General features: G+C 45.7%; 1 protein-coding gene across 2 annotated transcripts in view; it reads left to right on the top strand.

The window, feature by feature from the left end:
• ANTXR2 (ANTXR cell adhesion molecule 2) overlaps nt 1-22275 on the top strand; it is a 160879-nt gene that overhangs the window by 108172 nt on the left and 30432 nt on the right. The window contains exon 17 of one of the 2 annotated variants that reach the window (XM_054990121.1): nt 21448-21512. The exons of the other annotated variant lie outside the window; for it this stretch is intronic. Coding sequence (XP_054846096.1) covers nt 21448-21512 — 65 coding nt within the window. The remainder of the gene's footprint in view (nt 1-21447; nt 21513-22275) is intronic. 2 annotated transcript variants of the gene reach the window in all.

The raw sequence follows: 22275 nt of genomic DNA, 5'->3' as shown, positions 1-22275 counted from the left end.
CTGCTGAGTGGGAGAGTGATTCACCACCCGTCAGAGGCCCGGTCCAGGATGTTTCAGTCCCAATCCAGGCTGAAACGGGCCCAATATGGCTAAGAGTCAGGTGGGTGGGGCCACCTGTCATGTGACCTCTTTGGGGAACTGCCAGAACCCCTCAAAATGAGCCTAAATTAATTCCCAGAAAAGTGTTCTTAGGACAGCAACCTAAGCCCCCGTAAGTGGAAAACAAGCATGGCTAAGTTAGAACCTTTTTCCCCGGTGTACTTTTTATATATTACTTGTAGACAGTTTGACATGTGGAGCATTAATAAAATGAGACTCCGCCTGCAGTCTAAAGAGGTGCAGCCCATTCTATTGCCTCGGACTTCCACTGGTATGGAAATGTGCTAACAGTAAACAGTACACATACTCACACACGGAGACACGCACATAAAGGTGCTAGCTTCGACTCTGCACATACTCAGCTTGCTCTGAAACATGGCGACACAGACATGGCGACACATCAGGATTGGGTCGCTGCTGAGTGGGAGAGTGATCCACCACCTGTCAGAGGCCTGATCCGGGATGTTTCGGCCCCAATCCAGGCTGAAACGGGCCCAAAATGGCTGAGCCAGGTGGGCGGGGCCACCTGATATGTGATCTCTTTGGGGAACTGCCGGAACTGCTTTCCAGCACGTTCCCCCTCAAAATGAGCCCTGTCTGTATCTCCTTAGAAGATTATCAGTGTTCCAGGTACCAGTTGTTTCACCCACTCTGTCCCTGGCTCCACCTTGCTCACTATGGGTGGTCACTGCCCTTTCCTAGCCCAATTTCCCCTTCATGTTAGCATTGTCTATGCATCTCATGCACACACCTGGAAGACTCTGTTCCTTGCTGTCTCCCGGCCTGTTTCTGGAATGCTTCTATGAACCTGTAGGTAGATTTTGTCCTAGTTCCTTCACCTGCTTTTCATTCTATTCCCACCTTTTTCACCTTTGCCTCTCTCATCTATGATCATAAAGTTACTAAAATTATATATATGCAAGTGGGAACATGCAAGGGCTTGTGGAAGGCATCTCAGTTCCCCCTTTCCTACTGTTTTATCTTTCCTTCCTCCTAGAAACTCCTGTATCCTCACCTTTCTTCCTTCCCAGCCACCCACCCACTCATCCACCTTTAATCTGTCCCCCACCTTCAGCTATATTTATTATTTATTTATTACATGTATACCCCACCTTTCTCTACAATGGGAATCCAAAGCAGCTTACATCATTCTCTTCTCAACACCCTTGTGATGTAAGTTACACTGAGTGTGTGTGATTGGCCTACGGTCACCCTGCAGAGTCAGGATTTGAACTTGGGTCTTCCAGATCCTAGCCTGAAACTCTAACCACTACACATTGCTGGCTTCCATGGGGTGGCTGGTGTTCAACAGTATCAAGCAGCTGGGCCTGGGAGGGTGAGTCATGCAAGTTGCATAGTAGCAAGTCGCCTGTGGTTGCTGGCAGGCCTGACCCTGATGAGTCCTCCCTCAAAAGCCAAAACAGAGCTGGAAAGGTTCCCACCCCCCTGCCTTTTACTAACAGAAACCAAGGCTGGCCATACGGATGTGGTTGCCTAGTAACACCCCAATGGCCAGGACAGGACTTTCATTTCTTAAAGCTACAGGCATTGCTTCTATCGTTTTCTGGATTTCAAATTTTTCAGCAGGGGCTTTTTTCAGATTTTAGAAAGATCTGTCTTGTGTGTTCATGGTTCCAGTCTCCAGATTTAAGAATCCACAGGTTTGGCAATTAGCTATATTGATAAACCACTCCAGGATCCCCCTTAACAAAATAACTGTAGACAGATGTTACCCTTGAAGGCCAATCATGATCAGTAAGAAACAAAACTAATACAGGTTACCCTCTAGAATTAACCAAAAGCCCTTTGAAAAAAGAAAAAAATAACCTGCAAGCCCTCACAAAAGATATTTGAGATGGAAACTGTCATATGGCCTCAGGCAGGCTATATCCCCAGAGGGCTGTAGAGCAAATGGCCTCACTACTGTCTGTCTGTCTGTCTGTCTAATACTTTTTCATTCCACTCCAAGGAGTTCCAGGCAGTGTGAATGGTTCTCTTCCACTTTAGTTTCATACCAATTCAGTGTGGGAAGTTTGGCTGAGAAAAAGCGACTAACCCAAGGTTATATAGCCAGCTTGGTGGCTGAGAGGGGGATTGGAACCAGGGTCTCCCATCATATCCTAGTTCATCATTATGACCACCACACTACCATAGCTCCTGGTGCATGCCAGGCAGGCAAAATGGGGTGGGGGGAAGTCAACAGGAAGATATCTTTTGGCAGCAGCATTTATGGCATGGTAAACAGATCCACAACAAAGCCAATGGAATTCTCAGGTTGCTGTGAGAATAGGGGTGTTACAAACATGTCCCATCAGTGAAATGTTGGCAAGTGGTCACCATCTCTGTGCTCCTCTGTGAAAATCAACGTCATTGCCTCAATACAATATAAACATAAATAATGCTTTTTTTATTTTAAAGGGTGGAGAGAGAAAAAAAGGGGAAGAGCGCATTTATTCAATTACAGGTAGTGCTGGATTATTGCTGCTGTCTCCTGTCACTAAATGTATATGGATACATATGATTCACCTCTTGTTGGGTCACCTCGAAATGGATTTTTCAATGATCACTTGGCAGCGGTGGACAAATGCTAAATGAAAATCAATCACTTCCATTTAAATTGGCTAACCGCACTGTCTTTATTAAATAGTCTGTGGCAGACAGCTAACCTAATGATAAGGAGCAGCTTAACCTTTAGCCTTTGAATGCTGTTTAACATAACCCTCCGAGGACTGTGACCTCATTATTCTTGCTCATTCTCCCCCCCCCTCCCACACACACATGGAGTCTATTTTCCTGCTAGCAAATAGGAAAGAATGGCCTCCCTTACAGGATGGTGAATGTTCTGCTAATTTCTTCTCTTAAGAGGATACTCTTGCATGAACTTGGAGGGTGTGGTGGATCCACATGGGAGAATCTGTAATGCAGAATTTTACTTCACAAAAAAAGGGTATTGCCTTTTTTGTCTTAGAGCCATGGTGATGGATTAGGTATTTTGTTTATTTATTACACTCTTATCCCCCTTTCCCCCCGGTCTGTCAACAGAAGGTCCTCCAGTAGTTTGTTCCTAGGGTTGGGGGACCCATGTGGACTGACAGCTGTGCAGATTGAGAGGCTGCAGTTGGGAAAGGAAGGAGATATAATTGTCCTTTTTTGTTTCTTCCATCATAGCAGCTCTGCTGAAGAAATGACGAGGGACACAAGGCAAATTAGTTTCTATCCCCCTCACCCTGAGGTTTCATGATCACCACAGACCTATTACTTCACATGGGTCCAGAGACCCCAGGAATATACTTTCCTAGGTCAGAAAGGGATGTTGGGAGGGCCGAGATTGGAAAGGTCTGTGAGCTTTACATTCACAGATCACTGGATCCAACTCATAATTCTCTCTCAGAGGAGTTAGCCGTGTTAGTCTGTAGTAGCAAAATCAAAAAGAGTCCAGTAGCACCTTTAAGACTAACCAATTTTATTGTAGCATAAGCTTTCGAGAATCAAGTTCTCTTGATTCTCGAAAACTTGATTCTCGAAAGCTTATGCTACAATAAAATTGGTTAGTCTTAAAGGTGCTACTGGACTCTTTTTGATAATTCTCTTTCAAACACCCAATTTTATCCTTGCAGCACTCCTGTGAGGGGAGATTAGGCTGACAGATGGCCAGCTTCATTATAGCTAGGTCTCGGTCCTAGTCCAACGTAGTAGCCGTTTTGCCAGAGATAGGACTTGTTTGTTTGGTTTCCAGCACGGGTTAACTGGGTGGATATTGGGGAGTATGCCAAACAAAACAAAAAAGCCACCACCAAATGGCAGTAGATAGTGGCTGATTCCAGACGGCCCTCCCCATCACAAAACGTCACGCGTCGTCGCGCAGAAAATGCGATATTTCGCGTTTTCTGTGCGATGACGCGCGACATTTCGCGATGGGGAGGGCCGTCTGGAATCGGCCAGTGATAGAGGGGAGATTGATGGATCTCTCTGGGGAGGGAGTTCCAAAGTTTTGGCAGTACAACCGGACAGGCTGCTTCTCAGGTTGCCACCCATCTAATCTCAAGATGGTGTGGGGGGGCACCCAAAGCAGGGCCTCCAAAGATGATGATGATAATTACAACATGACTAGATGACTAGAATAGATGCGTCGGTTCATATGGAAGAAGGTGGTTTGTAAGGTATGCTGGCCCCAATCCCTATAGGGCTTTAAAGGTCAAGACCAGGAGCTTGAGCTATACATGGAAGCAAATTGTGACCCAGTGCAGACAGAACAAGACTGGAGTGATACGGTCCCTGCAGCCCACTCCAGTCAACTCTCTGGCTTCAGCATCATGTACTAAAATGACGTGATGGCATTCTGTTGCAAGATTCCCAGTCCCTAGTCCACCTGATTGGCTACTAACTATGAGGGCGGAGAAACTTTCAATATGCTGATGTCACTACATTCAAGGAGGGGACTCAATCCTGCTGTTTTGAGGGTGAGCAGGCATTTTCTTTTTGCAAGTATAGCATGTGGAAATATGGCCAAGGAACTTTTGGTAGCAATTTGCACTACAGTATCCCAACATGGTTTTCAGCATATCTTACCCCTCTAGTGTATTTTTTTTAAAAAAAACACCAAACCATGAAAAATATTAACTGCTTCGGTGCAAGAGATTATGAAGCTATCAGAAAATGGTATATGCAAAGCGAAAGAATGGGAGACAATTTTATATCATGTTGTACTTCGGTAGATGGAGGCATTTTTATGTTGTATTATAGACAGACATAAAACCTTCTTCTAGGTTGGGAAGGTAATAAAGTGATGGGCAGGTAGCAATGGAGATTTACAGGTAAGTTATCTGAAGTTATACACAGGAATTTTCAAAGAAGCCTAAACAGGCCAGATTTGAGTATGCTTTCCAGAAATGTAATTTTTGCAGTCCTCATGCGCCGTGCTTTGCCAGTGCAATTAAATGGCATTTGCATTAATAAGATTCCTTTGAGGTTCTTTACAGAATCATAAAACCCAAGGTTTGATAACAGCTCTTTCTAAGTGGCTAGCAAGTGGGAATACACACAAACTAAGGAGCTTAAACTAGCTGTCCACTTTTAATTGCATGAAATTAATGACACTTGCACATTGTTGTTGTTTATATATTTAAAAGTTTATTCACGTCTTTACTTCCTAATGGGGATCCAAAGCACAGTAACTGACCTTCCCTCTTCCGTTTTATCCTCTTAAGAGCAATCCTTTGAGGTAGGTTGGGCTGAGAGGGAGCGATTAGCTCAAAGTTGCCCAGCAGTCTTCTGGGGCAGAGCGGGGATTCAAATCCAACTTGCCTACAACTTGGCCAAAATCTGACCACTACACCACACTGTCTCTTTTGATTCAGAGCATTGCATTCTCCTTTTGCGTTTTGGCACCTTCATGTTTGCTGCTTGCCTGCCACCTCCTTTTAATTCAAGTGTGATTATTATGGATCGGAGAGAGGGTTCCTTCCTCTCCTTGATCCTTGGTACTTCGGTAGCATGCCACCACCCCAGCTAAGAACCAGGTTTTCCCCTTCCAGATGCTGAGGAGAGCTGGTTAGCCTGTGAACGTACACAAAGTTTTGGTAGGCAACCAGGTGGCCAGCACGTGAATAAGAACTGACACAACATTATCTTAACCAAGAAAGGTCTTGTTTACTACAGCAAACTACCAAAAGAGGAAGAGCACACAAGTTAGGGGGGGGGAAGAGTTTGCACTGAGGTTTTTGCAGCTGTTTAAAAGAAAAGAAAGACAGTTGTTCCTGGTCTAACTTATACAGTCAGAGTTGCCACTGTGTACCTTATTCATCTCCTCCTTGAGATGGGCAATCCAGTGTCTAGAAACGGGGAGAAGATCTATCATCCATGACCCCTTGTCCTCTATCCAAGAAGCAGCACTAGCTAAAAGGCTGCTTGCTCCTTTTGTAATCTCTCCCTCCCCGGGGGCGGGGGAGGAGCCCCCATCTTTGAAACCAGCCTCTTTCGTAGGTCGCCATGGCTAGGTGGCCCTCAAGTCATGTATCTCAGGTAGGACTTGTCTCTGATGTTTATGACACAGGCAAAAGGCTAGAACAACACACAATAAATTTATACCAGGTTTTCACTTTCTTCCAGCATGGGATGAGAGGTGTAAAGGGGAAGCAAAGGGCCATTCCATTGCCCATTCTCTTCCTGCCTCTCCAGCGCGATTATGGAAAGATAAATCAGAGGCCAGTTTTGCTATTAAAAAGGCCTTGGGCCTGATCGCAACAGTGATGTTTTACCTTCTCATGTAGTTAGGGTTTTTTTAGTGTTATCATCATCCCCCCATTTTAAACTGGCCAGACAAGAAACGGTTGCATGTTATCTTGCTCATATGCCACCCTGGGCCATGAAGAATGGCCAGAACTTACTTTAGGAGAAAGGTTTAAGGCAGGGGGAGGGCTGGTCTTTCGGTCAGAGTTTACAGTGCTTGGGTCACTTTGTTAATAGACACTGGCTCCTTTGATAATGAGAGAGGAATACATCTGAGCCGACAGGGAGAGATTACATGTGACTAATACACTAGTTGGAGTATTCTGTAGAGTCCCTCATGGCAGCCTAGTAGTTTTATCTCTGATGGTCTTTGTGCATCACAATGATGGGTTTTGCACCTGTGCAGAACACAATCTTAGAAACTTTTTATCCAAGCATAGACTTCTGTCAAAACTTTTAGAAAGAACAGTCAACAGAAGCTATCACGAAGCCCCTGCTTCTGTGTAGTTCTCTCCCAAATTGTGGAAAGTTCCTCTTTTAATAGAGTGGCATTTGCAATCATACCATTGTTTCTCAAGTGTTATATTTAAATCATAAATGCGGTATAATAAAATAGGTCCCGCCCACAGCCTTCCTGCGTACAATGGAGCAAAAATAGTGAAAAGGAAGAAGTGGACGAGGGGAGACAAGCAAGCTTAGAAAGCTTGGCTCTCAGGCAAATCTTTCAATTGTGCTTAAAAGTAAAACTGAAGGAATATCTGGAGGCAGAATTTGGTAGCAAGAGAGAACGGGCACAAAATAAGACAAGGTACTAGTAGGAGCAATGTTGCTGATGATAAAATGAAGTACAGTGAAGAGGGTGATGTGGTACAAGGAGTACAAATTGAACTCCGTTAGGAAATGAGAGTAAAATGGAATTTCATGAAGGAATATAAGAGGGGGAAATCTCCGTATCTGAAACCAGTATGCGAGTGGCAAGGAAAAGAGAGTTTGAGGAGCAGATAGCCAAACATTTTAAGACAAACAATCATTTCTTCAAATATAGCAGGAGCAGGTAATGGCTAGGGAGGCAGTTGAGCCTTTGGATGACAAAAGAATAATAATAATAATAACAACAACATTCAATTTATATACCTCCCTTCAGGACAACTTAATGCCCACTCAGAGCGGTTTGCAAAGTATGTCATTATTATCCCCACAACAATCACCCTGTGAGGTGGGTGGGGCTGAGAGAGCTCTTGTGACTGGCCCAAGGTCCCCCAGCCGGCTTCAAGTGGAGAAGTGAGGAATCAACTCCAGTTCTCCAGATTAGAGTCCCGTGCTCTTAACCAGTACACCAAACTGGCAAAAGGATTAATCCCTAAGAATGATAGGGAGATGGAGAAAGTTATGGATTCTGTGCATCTGTTTTCACTGTGGAAAATCTGGGGCACGTACTTACACTGGAAGTGCTGTTTTGGAGAAGGGTGTCTGAAAAACTGAGTCAAATTGAGGTGAGAGATGAAGTTCTAGGACTGCTAGTCAAACTGAAAACTATTAAGTCTGCAGGACAGCTGGTATACACCAAGAGTTCTTTAAAGAGTTCTTATGTGAAACGTTGCAGTAATTCTCGCATCATGATGAATGCCACGTAGAAGCTTCTGCAATCCCACCCTGTGCCATGTCTGCCCCTGGAAATGGCTATGCTGGAATTCCTTAGCAATTTTTAATTGCAGTTGTTACAGGAGAATTTCTCAGGAAGATAATTTTTCTGTCTTTAGGTGTTAAAAGCCTCATAACAAGAAATATAGTTTTCTAATTGGCAACTGCTGTTGAAAACAGGTCACTCTGTTATGTTTTTGATATTGTGCATGTTTGGTCTTGGCTTAGAAATGTAACAGACCTTGTGTTAACTTGCATTTCATAGCCTTTTGGCCCTGCTGTCTGCATTTGTTTTCTGTTCGTACCTTTGTGCATTTTTTACATGCCATTTGGACAAAGTGGGTTCCAATCCATGAAATATCATGCCAGAATAAATCAGTTCATGGTAAGAGAATGGTCTTTCCTGTCAGCTTGTGGCTAGATAAGGTTCTTCCTACAGGTTCCCTTTCAAAAGCAAACAAGAGTCCATTGATTGAATAAGGAAACTTTACTGCAGAAAAGGTCCATTATAGTCCACAGTCCTGAATAGGAGACTCAGGATGGTACACAGTCATTGTTACCAATGAAGGGCAAAGCATGAGGTACAAAGTAACAGTTCCCATCTGCATCAGCCTCCCCCCACAGTTCTCAAAACAACATCTTTCAGTCTTGGGAAGCTGCTCTCCGTCAAGGCCAATGCCTGGTGGAACGGTATTAGACAAAACAGTCTCCTCCGGTGGGAAAGCTGCCTGGGAACTGGTGCACCTGCGGGGAAAGCACTTAGACACTAGAAACATTAGAAAATGGAGTCAGTACAGTTTAAATATACACTGGACCTGACATTCTGCCCCCCTTAAAATAGATCCCCCCCTGGCTTATATGGGTAACGAGTATGAAAAGCTTTGGTTAATCTAGGAGCATGAACATGTACAGAGTTCACCCACTCATCGTATCCAGAATCAAAGTCCTTCCATCTAATGAGGTAAAAAAGCTGATTCCGTTTGATCTTAGAGTCCAAAATTTGTTGCACTTCGTAGTGTACTTGGTCGTCTATCAAAGTAGGAATGGGTGGAGCTTTGATGTGCCACTTGTCGTCGGTGGGAGCTCTTTTAAGGAGACTGACATGAAATGTATCATGAACATGGCGCAAGTTCTTGGGTAGATTTACAGCAACAGTCACTTTATTAATTACTTTGCGGACAGGGAAAGGCCCAAGGAACTTTAATGCTAGTTTGCGGCTCGTTTGAGCTAATTTCAGGTTCTTGGTGGAAATATAAACATGATCTCCAGGTTGTAAATTCCATTCGGCCACACGATGGCGATCTGCGTACTTTTTGTAATCCAGTTTGGCTTTCTCAAGGTGTTTTTTAATGAGAGTCCATTGCTGCTTGGCCTCCCCCCACCAGGAAGATACATCAGGCGAATTAGAGGAATGGCGGGGGGGAGTGTCCAACGGGAAGGGATTGAAGTGAGCTCCATATACAATTTTGAAAGGGGCCTCCCCAGTGGAAGCATGCACACTGTTGTTGTATGAGAACTCAGCTAAAGGAAGAAGGTCCACCCAATTATCTTGTTGGAAATTAATGTAGCAACGAAGGAACTGTTCTAAAATTTGATTAGTTTTTTCGGATTGTCCGTCGGTTTGTGGGTGGTGGCTTGAACTGATTCCCTGCTCAATATTCAACATTCGCAAAAGCTCCCGCCAGAAGTTGGCAACGAACTGTCCGCCGCGATCCGAAATCACCTTGGACGGAAAAGAATGTAATTTTACGATGTGTTTTAAGAATAAATCTGCCAGTTTTCGAGCAGTGGGTATAGCAGTACATGGAATAAAATGAGCTTGTTTGGAGAACAGATCTACCACGACTAAAATGCAATTATGTCCTTTCGAAAGGGGTAAATCAGTGATAAAGTCCATAGATATTATTTCCCACGGTCTGTCAGGCGTCTCCAATGGTTGTAGGAGGCCTGGAGGTTTCCCCTTCCGGGTTTTGGCGCTGAGGCAAATGGGGCAGGAGCTAACGTATTGGGAAATGTCTTTGCGCATGCCCGGCCACCAGAATTGCCGTTGTATTAGATGCAACGTTTTCAGATACCCATAATGACCCGCAGTGGGGGCATCGTGACATCGTTGTAATACCTCCCGTCGGAGGCTGTCTGGGACATAAAATTTGCTTCCAGCTAGCCAGTCCCCCTGTGGGGATTGAGCCAGTTTGCTTTTAGGCGCTCTACCCCCCTCCTTTTCCACCTCAGCTTTAAGTTTCGATTTCCACTCCTGGTTATGCGGGAGGGGCTGTCTTGCGCGGCTGCGTGTAGTTACCACGCCTCCCAATTGCGTAGGGGAGAAGACCGTGTCTACAGTCTCCTCCCGTTTGCTCTTGTGTTGGGGCATGCGTGATAGGGCGTCTGCAAGAAAGTTAGTTTTGCCCGGGAGGTAATTTAAAGTGAAGTTGAATTTGGAAAAGAATTCTGCCCATCGCAATTGTTTGGCGTTCAGTCTGCGAGGGCTGCGAAGGGCCTCCAAATTTTTATGATCTGTCCAGACCTCGAAGGGATATCGCGCCCCCTCCAGCCAATGTCTCCAGTTAGTGAGGGCCACTTTCACTGCAAAAGCTTCCTTCTCCCACACATTCCAATTTCTTTCTGCTTCTGAAAATTTCCTTGACAGGAATGCACAAGGCCGTAGTTTCCCATCCTCCCCCTTCTGCAATAATACCCCTCCTATCGCCGTATCGCTGGCGTCGACTTGCACTATGAAAGGGTAATTTTCGTTGGGGTGGCAAAGGATGGGTTCCGTTACAAATTGTTCTTTTAGGCATTCGAAAGCAGTTTGGCAATCGGATGTCCACTGTATTTTGGAGGAGGGTTTTTTAGCCTGGTCCCCTTTATTTTTTGTCCTTAACAATTCGGTTAAGGGGAGCGTGATTTGAGCAAAGTTTGCTATAAAGTCTCTATAGAAGTTGGCAAAGCCCAGGAAGGACTGCACGTCTTTGCGGGTGGTGGGAGTTTGCCATTCTTGGATCGCTTGTATTTTGGCTGGATCCATTTTTAACCCCTCTGGGGAGATACAGTACCCAAGGTAAGTGAGCTCAGTTTTGTGGAATTCACATTTGGACAGCTTAATGGGAAGTTTATTGTTCATCAAAGTGGACAGGACTTTTTGCACCATTTGAACGTGTTCCTCTTCCGAGTCTGAATAAATTAATACATCATCAAGGTACACCACTACACCTTTATAGAGGAATTCGTGTAGAACTTCATTTATCATGGACATGAATACCGACGGGGCTCCCGCCAATCCAAAGGGCATAACTAAATATTCATACTGTCCGAGGGGTGTATTAAATGCGGTTTTCCACTCATCCCCTGCCTTGATACGGACATGGAAGTAAGCATCTTTTAAGTCTAATTTTGTAAAGATCTTACCTTGGGCCACGACGTTGAGAAGATCTCGGATGAGTGGGATGGGATAGGCGTTGTTGGTAGACACAGCATTAAGTCCTCTAAAGTCCGTGCACAGTCGAAGTCCCCCATCTTTTTTCTTCACGAAGAGTACCGGAGCGGCATGGGGGCTATTGGCTGGACGGATGAACCCTCTTTGAAGATTGGTGTCGATGAATTTTCGGAGCTCCTCTCGTTCATGGAGACTCATGGGATAGAGTCGTCCTTTGGGCAATGAGGCTCCAGGTACAATTTCCACTGCGCAGTCAGTTCGTCGGTGCGGGGGTAGAGTATCAGCTTCTTCTTCGGAGAAGGCATTCAGAAAGGGCCAGTACGGTTCGGGAATTTGGTTTATTTCTTCTTGGGTGAGAAGCGCCTTCTCGGTGTGAGTTGGATCACTGCCCCAGTTTTGGTTCCAGCGATGGTTTTTACAGTTGGAGTGAGTGAAGGTGATGCACCCCTCTGCCCAATTTATGTAGGGATTGTGATCACATAGCCACTTGCTGCCTAAAATTAACGGGTATTTGGCAGTGGCGCTGATGACAAAAGACCTTTTTTCCCAGTGTTGGCCCATGCCGGTAATTATTGGGATGGTTTCAGTGGTAACAGGGTTCATATTGGTGCCATCCATTTGTTCAAAAATCACTGGGTTTTGCAATTCACGAGTTGGTAGAACTAGTCCGTTGACTAGGGCCGGGGCGATAATGTCTCTCGAGCAACCCGAGTCGATGAGGGCTTGCACTCGGATGTGCATCTTCCTCTCCGGGTTAAGTAAAGTCACTGGCATGAATAAGATGGACCCAGGTGGCCGGTTCCGTGCAGGGACGGGCTTGGGGCGGATCTGTCGTTTGGGCCCTTTTACGACAGATCCATCTCGTTTCCCGACTGGGGGCTTTCTGGATTGACTTCTGCATTTGGGGAAGCGGGGTCGTATTCCATAACTTCTTCCGCTTCCAGTCCTCTCTCTGAGGCGGGCCTTTGGGACGCGCCGCGGCCTCTGTTCGCGCGTGGCGCGGGAATCGGGCGTTGGAGAGTAGGAAATGGAGCAAGGGTTGGACGCCGTAGTTGAAGCGGAGGTCTTTGCACAGGCCGGTAGGGGCATTGTGCTGCAAAGTGACCGGCTTGTCCGCATTGCAAACACAGCCCTTGTTGCCATCTAGCATCTCTCGCTCCACGGGTGGCATACCCAGCTCCCCGTCCTCCCTTCTGTAAAGTCAAGGGTCTTCTTTGTCCCGTTTGTTGTTGTTGTTCAACCAAACGGACTTCCAAAATGCGATTCTCAACTTCGCATGCAAGTTGGATCCAACCTAACAACGTAGGGGGATTGTCCTGCATAAGGGCTCTGTCCAGAAGTCTCGGGTTTAGCCCTTGCTTGAACAGAATGATTTTGGTGGACTCCTCACACCTAGGGCATTTGGCAGCCAATTGTCGGAATTTCGTGATATAGTCTCTCGCCGACATGCTGCCCTGTTTAATGGCTTGCAATTCTGTTCGGGCCCTGGTTTCCTCTAAGGGGTCTTCATATTGCGCTCGAATAGCATCCACCAACCCCTGGAGAGTATTGAGTTCCGGGGCCCCGATATTGTATAGTCCTACATACCAGTCCGCTGCTTTGCCTTGTAAGCGGGAGCCGAGATGTTCAATTTGACTGGCCTCGCTGCCGAAGAGGTGTCCCCACCGGTTGAAGAATTGCACGACTTGCACTAGGAAAAATCCCAGTTTGGAGGGATCCCCATCAAAAGTAGCTTCCAGTTTCACCCAGCCCATCGGGAGGTCTTGCCTCGGAGCCGGTGCTGGGTAGAAGTCCGTCGGAAGCATCAATGGCACTTGAGGTACGGGGGGACCCGGTTGTGGTAGCGGCGCGGGTTGCGCTGGCGGCGGCATCACCGGCTGAGCCGGGGGTGGCGGCCTCGGCTGGGCTGGCGGTGGTGCCCTCGGCTGGGCCGGTGGCTGCAGCCGTGGTCTGGCAGGCGGCTGCAATCTTGGTCGGGCTGGTGGTGGCAATACCGGAGGTGCTGGCAGTAGCGGTTGAGGTGGAGGTGGCCGTTGCGGTTGAGTAATGACCGGCCGCTGAGGGGTGGGTTGGTGGGGTCGTAGTGGTGTAGGTCCCACCGGTTGGTTCGGAGGTGGTAACACGGGTTGATCAAGTGGCAAACGTATCGGTTGCTGCAACGGGGTTAATTGCGGTCGAAGCGGAAGGGGCCGCAGCGGCGAAGGTCTGATGGGTGGTGGGCCGCGCGGGCTTGCCCCTCCCGGCGTCGTGATCCTGGGAAGCAGAGGCTGATCTTGAGGTGCCGGTAGACCGTCCCTCGGGGTTAGTTGAATGGGGACCGCTTCTCGTGGTTGTTGTGGCAATTCCTCCCCAGGAGGAGCCGGAGGCTCTTCCGTCTGAGTCGGCCGAACCGTCGTTGGAGAAGCAGGAGGGGGTATCACCGTCGTCTCGGTTGGACGGGTTGGCCCTTCTTCCCCCTCTCCAGGCAGCTCAGCTGGAGTCTCCTCGGAAGGTGTATCCCCGTCCGATTTAGGGGTTTCCGTTGGAGTCTCTCCGGGTGCCTCAGCTGGAGTATCCCCGCTAGGCGGAATTTCGTCTAATCTAGGGGGTTCCTCGGGCGTTTCCCCCGGTTCTCCAACGTCCTCCACTGGATAGGACATAACGCTTTGGAGGGTGGCTATTTGTACAGCCATTTCTTCAGGTGAAAGCCTCTCTCCTGCCCCCATCGCTGAGATTAGGTGAATGGCATGAGCCAAACTTTCCTCCATATCAATCAGTCTAGCTTCCAACTGTTGCATTCGGCTTGGACCCGGTTGCCCCGTAGCGGAACCTCCCTCGGTTGTACTCACCGGGGAAAACGGCCCCCAAGGCGGAGGATCTCCTTGATCGACTCTCGATCTCGCTGCTAGAATTCCTTTGGCTAGACCCGTCACTGCCGAGATGCCGGAATCTACAGCATGGGTGCGACTTTGCATCTGCACCCAACTTTGTTCAGGAACTTCCGTTGGCTCTTTCCATGGAGCAAGTTCCGAATAATCCCAACTCAGGGCGCCGCGGCGGGATGTATTCCCGTCCGTCTGTTCGGTCGTCCTGTTCCAAAACAGCCACGGTTGGCTGCTATCCAGCTCAGGGACAGTCCCTAGGCTTCGGCGCCCGTCCATCGAAACTCTAGGATGTAGTCCTCCGGCCCGGCGCTCTCGCGTTTCTCGGGGTCTGGCTCCCCACTCCGACGGGGTGGGTAACGAGATCAAGGGGAGAGCGGTAGCCGTCGGCCTGGTCCCCTCACTGCCGAGGTCGATGAGAGGCGGTGTAGAAGTCGAAGCTCCGGCCCCGACCGACACCGGTTCTTGAGATTCTTGGGGTTGCGCTGTTCGACTGTCGGGGGACGCATACGGATCAAACAAGGGATCCTTGTCCGGGACTCCCTTGGATTCCGCTGGGCCCGACTCAGGCATGATTGGTAACAAAATGTCAGCTTGTGGCTAGATAAGGTTCTTCCTACAGGTTCCCTTTCAAAAGCAAACAAGAGTCCATTGATTGAATAAGGAAACTTTACTGCAGAAAAGGTCCATTATAGTCCACAGTCCTGAATAGGAGACTCAGGATGGTACACAGTCATTGTTACCAATGAAGGGCAAAGCATGAGGTACAAAGTAACAGTTCCCATCTGCATCAGCCTCCCCCCACAGTTCTCAAAACAACATCTTTCAGTCTTGGGAAGCTGCTCTCCGTCAAGGCCAATGCCTGGTGGAACGGTATTAGACAAAACAGTCTCCTCCGGTGGGAAAGCTGCCTGGGAACTGGTGCACCTGCGGGGAAAGCACTTAGACACTAGAAACATTAGAAAATGGAGTCAGTACAGTTTAAATATACACTGGACCTGACACTGTATTCACTAATATTTATCATGAAACATTTATATCCCATTTTCTAGACTAGTTTCCATTGCAAGAGGCTCAACATTAAAACGAGATTAAAATCAGCTAGAATAATAGCTAATACACAACCAGTTTTCTCAAGGTAGATTACAGGAGATTGGGCAAGGACTGGCACTTCTGCATGATGTCAATCAAACTGCTGTGCTAAATAAGTGTTGCTTTATGGTGGTCGTTGATAAATCACTTTCGCCCACTGTTCATCTTCACGCACCAGCCCATTCGAATGGCCCGTTACTCTGGCTCTGTTCACAGGTCACAGTGAATGCATATACAGTCCATGTACAGTGTACAATTGATTGTTCTCTGTATGTGTATTGAGTAATTCTCATAGTCAATACAAGTACAGCTGAACGTGTGATACAAACCCCACATTTATTTAGGTGCTGATCCCGAGTTTCATTGGTAAAGTGAATGTCCATTGGCTCTTTCTTACAAACAGATGCATACATGTACAGTCTGGATGTATGTGCGTTCACTGTAACATGTGAACTTGGCTAATGTGCCTTGGAGTTGAAGATAAAGACAATAATGCCTCTGGCTTTGAAACCCTACTTTTGCTCCATTCAGGCTTCTTCAGCAACGGGACCAGTAGCACAGCTACCAGTTTGTGTGGTTACTAAATGCTGTGTGTCTTCTCCTGTTGAAGCAGCCAAGGACCGCTAAGTGACAGCGGCAGCAATTAAGGCACAAAAGACCGAGGCAGCAGGTTGCGTCTAAGGTTGCATTGTCTGGATAAGAGGAAGGGCTAAAGAATGAAGGCAGTGATGGCATCTGACATTTTGGGGAAATTGATGCAAACAGCAACTAATGAAGAGCCCAGGAAAGGATAGTAAGGAAGAAGGAGGGTGTGTGAACAGGATGGGTTTAAAATGGGTTTAGAATGGTGTCTTCAGATTTTTACAAAGAGAGTGGGAGGAACCTCGGCTATAGCATAGCAAGCATCTTATGAGCCGTGTTATAAATTGATGTATTCCACTCCCCAATTCTGTTATGCATGGCTAAATGCTGAGGCCAAAGGATGGTTATGATGAACACAGTTAGACATGTGCAAAAGCAGTTCTTCATTCGTATTTTACAGCCCCAAGAAGCAGATTTCCATGGCTAATCCCTATGTGAATTTGGGGCATTATGTAGCTTTCCCTGCAGTACTCTCATGTATGTACTTCAGTCTGATGTGCTGTACCTTTAGCTTGCAGTCATACTACATCATGGGATCTGTAGTCTTCAGGCTACATTAACAGTTTATTGTCTACCTTATACATCTGTGTTTGGCATATGGAAATGGGTTGATTCAGAAAAGTTAAAATATGAAAATGTGACTAACATGAAAAATATATGTCTAGTCTTCTAAGTGTGACTCTTCAACAGTCATCAAAAATATGCAAAATTTCAGAATAGCGGAATTTTTAGATCAGAATTTAGAAGTAACAGAATGGCAGTATCTGATCTGAATTCTTTCTGCCTTTTGGAAGTAAGTTTTGTGAGCTGGTATGATGTAGTGGTTAGAGTGTCGGTTTAAGACCTCGGAGACCCAGGTTTGAATACCCCTTTTGCTATAGAAGTCTGCTGGGTGATCTTTGGCCAGTCACATACAGTCAGCCTAACCTTCCTCACAGGATTGTTGTGAAGATAAATTGGAGGAGAGGAGAATGATGTAAACTACTTTGGGTCCCTGTTGGGGATAAAGGCGGGGTATACATGATGTAAGATAAAAAAATTATTTATTTATTTAGATTTCTATTCTGCCCTCCCCATGAAGGACTCAGGGTGGATTACAGCATGTTAAAACACATTAAAGTTAATTTACACAGTTAAAACCATAATAGATTGATAAATATATATATATAATATAAAAATAAAATAAAATGGCATTGCACATTTATTTATTATTATTATTATTTATTTTATTTTTAACCCGCCCTCCCCGCAAACGGGCTCAGGGCGAGGTACAACATTGATTGAAATACAACTTAAAATCAATTAAAAAACAGATAAAATACTGTGCCCTTTTGGGGGCAACCAGTGGGAGTGGACTCTCCATACCCCTTGTAAAGGGAGACCGGTGGACGGCTCGGCAATGATGGGGTAAAATTAGCCTCCACCATATGCCTGGCGGAACATCTCTGTCTTACAGGCCCACCTAAATTATTACAAGATCCTAGCGGGCCCGAGTGTCCTCAGACAGAGAGTTCCACCAGGTTGGGGCCAGGACCGAAAAGGCCCTCCCCGTTGGATCCTCTCCATAACCTTCCCATAAGCCTTCCCATTGGATCCTCTCTATAACCTCATGAAGCAAGTTAGGCTGTGACATTGTGAGGGGCCCAGTTGAAGGTGGAGGGCCTATGGAGCTTCCAGAGTTTGAGTCTGGGACTCCTGGGGTTACAGAACTTGACTCTGTAACCATCACCCCACACTGTAAACTACCCCCCCCCAAGCCTGAGTACAGAATAAGGACAAGTAGAGCAAGGGTGTCCAGTGGGCGCCTTCTCAATCTTTTAAATAAAAGGGCAGCTGGTAATCGGAGAGAAATGGTATTGAACAGCTGTATGTGCTCAAGAGGGGGAGCTTGTGATAGATTCCTGAAACACAAAGAGCTTTGTTCTTGATTTTTCTTTTTCTTTTTTGGTGATCTAAACTGCAGTCAATATTATGCAACGTCTTTCTTTGTGGCTGTAGTGTGCCCATTTAGGATTCAGTGAAGGCAGGATTACGGTAGGCCGGGTCAGCTCACCTGGGAGAGAGACAGCTGCTACAGCCTTGTCAGCATGAATGACCCTGCTTTTGACACCTCTTCCCTGCTGTCCTTGTTTCTCCTACGATCTGCTGCTTTCGAATAATTAGTACCTGTCATCCTCCATTTAACGGGCTGCTCTCCTCCGAGTCTGTCTGGACATACAAGTGACATGCGATTGTAGGCTAAAGCAATGTCAGTAGCTTAGCTTCCCCTCTCCCTCTCCCTCTGGTATGGGCTGGTGGGAAATTTCTGCTTGGCCCTGTGTAGATTTTAAATGTTTTATATGGAATGGTTTTAATGCTGTTATCCGCCATGAGCCTCCTTGCGGGGAGGGCGGAATATAAATATGATAAAATAATAATAATAATAATAATAATAATAATAATAATAATAATAATAATAATAATAGATACTCTTCCCCTAGCTGTTTATCACAAAGGTGGGCAAATTATGCCCTGTAGCTAGATATATAGTTAGATAAAATAGAGATTCGACAGATAAGGTAATAAACTGGTATAAACGGGTGTTTATCTTTTCTCTATTCTGGCTATCTCACTGAACTTTCCTGTTACTTTCCTGAGATAAGATAATTAAGTTAGAAACTGTTTTCCAAGACTGATGATCAGGGAGAAGTTGTTGAGTTAACTTTTTTTTCCGGTAGAGGTTACATATATAAGATAAAAGAGCTTATTTCAATTATATTGACACAGTTCTAGAAATTTAAAACGATCACAAGTGACTCAATCTGCTGTTATTCTGCTTTATTCTATTTCCTTGTAATGTATAGGGTTGCTTGGTATTCCTGGCAACTGGGGTGGTGGGGCGGCACTTACTAGTGCTCTTTTCTTTGCATGCTTTACTGTCCTCTGGACAGTTCTGGAGCAACATCATTGCACTGGCTGCAGGAACGCTCCTGCACTTTGTGCATGGCCGTCTTTGAGAACTGGCCTGTTTGGGGCCAAAATTGGCCTCAAGTGAAGTGTGGGAGTGCTCCTGCGGCCAGCACAATGTCTCTTCTGGAAGTGACATAGTCGCTCTCTGCTGGGAGTGCGCAGGCGGCTTGCCTGCCAGGATTGCCTGCCAGTGGTGGGCAATAGCTGGGCAGCTTGCCACCTCCCTCTGAACGCTGGCAATCAAGCACAGGGGCAAACCACTGGGAGTTTGCCTAGCACTCGTGGGCTCCTGGGAACCTTTAATGTATATATGATTATATGCAGGGGTCATCTCATAGAAAAAGAGCTGCAGGAACTCATTAGCATAACTGATTTGCATATGCCACACCCCCAGGCCTCACCTATCCTGGCTGTTTTGGACTGAATCCGGGCCATTCAGGGCCGACATTGGGCCCAAAATGGCAAAAGGGGCTGAAATTGGCTGAAAAGGGGCCCAAAATGGTCAGAATTGGGCCGCTGCTGAGCGGGAGAGTGACCCACTGCCCATCAGGCCCGATCCTGGCCATTTTGGGCCCAATCCAGGACAAAACAGGCCTGAAAATGGCCAAAAACTAGGTGGGCGGGGCCACCTGACATGTGACCTCTTTAAAGAACTACTGGAACTGTGTTCCTGCGCGTTCCCCCTTGAAATGAGCCCTGATTATATGTATACAATTTTTAAAACAGAAAATAAAAAGATTGCACAGAAATTATGCCCCGTGGGGTATATATGGCCCACGGGAATTTTTCATCAAGCCTTTGAGTTATTCTACAAGCTTCAGCACCGACTATTGTATTGATACTCCTATAGTGTTTTAAAAAGGTCTGCAGAGTGAAGGAGAAGGCAGGAAAGGCTCTGCTTTTATCACTGAAATAGCAGTAGGAGACAGTCTCATGTCAACTGACTTTGCCTTCAGTGACATTATCCCACTGCCATGTCTGATTGGTTGCATAGTATTGAGATGGCCTTACATTCACCATGTGATCCCTGATTGGTTGGGAACACCCTTGTGGGTAAGCCAAAAAAGAGAAGGCAGCAGTTAGGGAAAACAATAGCGCAGAACAGGACTGAAAAGAGGGAAATATTTGCGCAGAGTTTTTCAGGAAACATATCTGCCTCATAAAATTGTTATTCCTGAACTGCAAATCAAAATTTGAGAATATTTGGCATAGCCATAGAATTTTGTATTTTGTATTAATGCTTGCTTTTATTATGCACCATGGATTTTCAGGCTGCAGCCAAGCTATTGGTATTAAAAAACTAAATCAGATTTCTGTATGCTGATCTCTTTTGGAGGAAACTTCCCGTAGAAAAGTAGACCTGTTTCTTTGGTTAAGCATATAATAATTTGATTTTTTAGGTACATGAAAGTATTTTGGGGTGTATCTTATTAAGATTATTTAAAGATGGTTGAAGAAGAAATTAACAGCATATATTAATTATCGAACATGCCTGTGCAGTCTGGTGAATTTACGTAGCCATTAGCAAGTGACCTTGTTGGAAAGTGGGAGAGACGTTTGGTGCCTCTTGAGATCAAGTGGAGTGACGCATTTCAAGAGAAGACACTAAAGATTTATTGTCTGTGGCAAAAGAAACACAGATCTCTGCTTGCGCAGTAAGTGTTTTTGACATCATACTCTGCAAAGGATGATTGGATACTGTAGGTTATGAACTGTTTGGCTGAAGGAAAATAACAGACATTTTCACACGGCTGTTTTTATTAGGCCGGGATCGTCTTGCTGTTTTGACATTTCAGGCCTTGCGTGTTTTGTGATTTAGTCATTGATTTTAAACCATTTTTAGCCATTTTTCTACCAGTAAGTGGCCTTCAAGGTAGTTGACAATAACCGTGGTAGAACTGTAGTCTCTCAAATAGCCCAGATTTAAAGACCAGCTTTTGAGAAGCAAAGCAAACCAGGTCAGTAAGAGGATGTCAAACATAGGAATGCACCCCCCCCCCAAAAAGAGCCAACAAATGTTATCTTCCAAAGGCCCTCTGAAACCAAATTAACCTGCCTTTGGAAGATCATCTGGGTCCATAATGTCCATTAAAAGGGGTGTTTGTGTCCGTCCTCCAATTGCTGTTTATGGCATCACTGCCCCTGTGCTTCACAGCAGAGCGCAAGGGGCGTCTTTTTTGCGCAAAGGGCATCGTTTTTGGCTCCTGGAGGTAGCAGAGAAGCCCTGTTCTGCCGACAGAAATCCCTTTTGTCAGCAGAGATTTGCACAGAATCCTGCTTCTAGTCTCCAGGGTTCCAGTTGTTTCAAGTTGGATTTTCGTAGTTAGACAAGCTATGACCCAACTGTTATGAATTAGGGTATTTAGGCAGTAATCTGCAAACAGACTAAGCTGGAGCTCTAGGATTATGAACTGATTAAATTCTCCTGTGTAACTGTCTTTAAGTCCTGTTATGTACATTTTCCAGTGCTAATATTTTATTGTTCTAATTGCTCTTTTATAGTGCCATCCCAGCGTAACAAACAAAAGTCTCTGTCCCATGGAGCTTACAATAAAAAAGCCAGCATGGTAGGTGAAGGGGAACAATTCAGAGGGGGAGAGGAGAGAAGATGCAGTTCTGTGTAGAGTTACACCCTTCTAAGTCCTTCGAAGTCGATAGTTTGTTTACTTCCTTCATTTATACCCCACCTTTTCCCCAAATAGGGACCCAAAATGGTTTGCATCATTTCCCTCTCCTCCATTTTATCCTCACAGCAATGCTGTGAGGTCGGTGAGGCTGAGAGTGTCTGACGGGCCAGAGGTCACCCAGCAAGATTCGAATCCTAGTATGACACTAACCACTGCACAACACTGGCTGCCCAGTCTTGGAGTCATTTAAGAGTGGAGTCATTAAAGGCACAGGAAATCTTTGGTGCAAACGGGCAATTAATACCTAACACTGCAAATTAGTTTTAAATATCATGTAGCAGATACCCAGTTTCCCTCTGTCCTTCCTTTAGAATCATATTTGGACAGCTGCTGTATATTAGCCACATATTTTAATTCTTAATGTCTCCCCACCCTACCCCCTCTGTTATAAGTACTATATTGTCACAGTTACTCAGAGATACCCAGGATTTGTAATTTTCTAGTATATGTTTTCCTTAATTTGTAACATTGGGAAACTTTTCAAATTGCGTTTCAGCTGGAATGTGCTGGTTTCTTTAAGAAGACCCTGCTAGTTGGAAAATTTGTATTTTTTTCTAAATTAAATTTGTATTTGCTGCAATCCAAGATTGCTTGACTACAGTGGGATTTTTATTTTGTTAATAAGAGAAATTCTCAAAGTATA

The sequence above is a fragment of the Eublepharis macularius genome, chromosome 10 (assembly GCF_028583425.1).
Source record: "Eublepharis macularius isolate TG4126 chromosome 10, MPM_Emac_v1.0, whole genome shotgun sequence".
NCBI lineage: Eukaryota > Metazoa > Chordata > Lepidosauria > Squamata > Eublepharidae > Eublepharis > Eublepharis macularius.
Note: the sequence above shows the minus strand (reverse complement) of the source record. Positions and strands in the feature narration are given on the sequence as shown.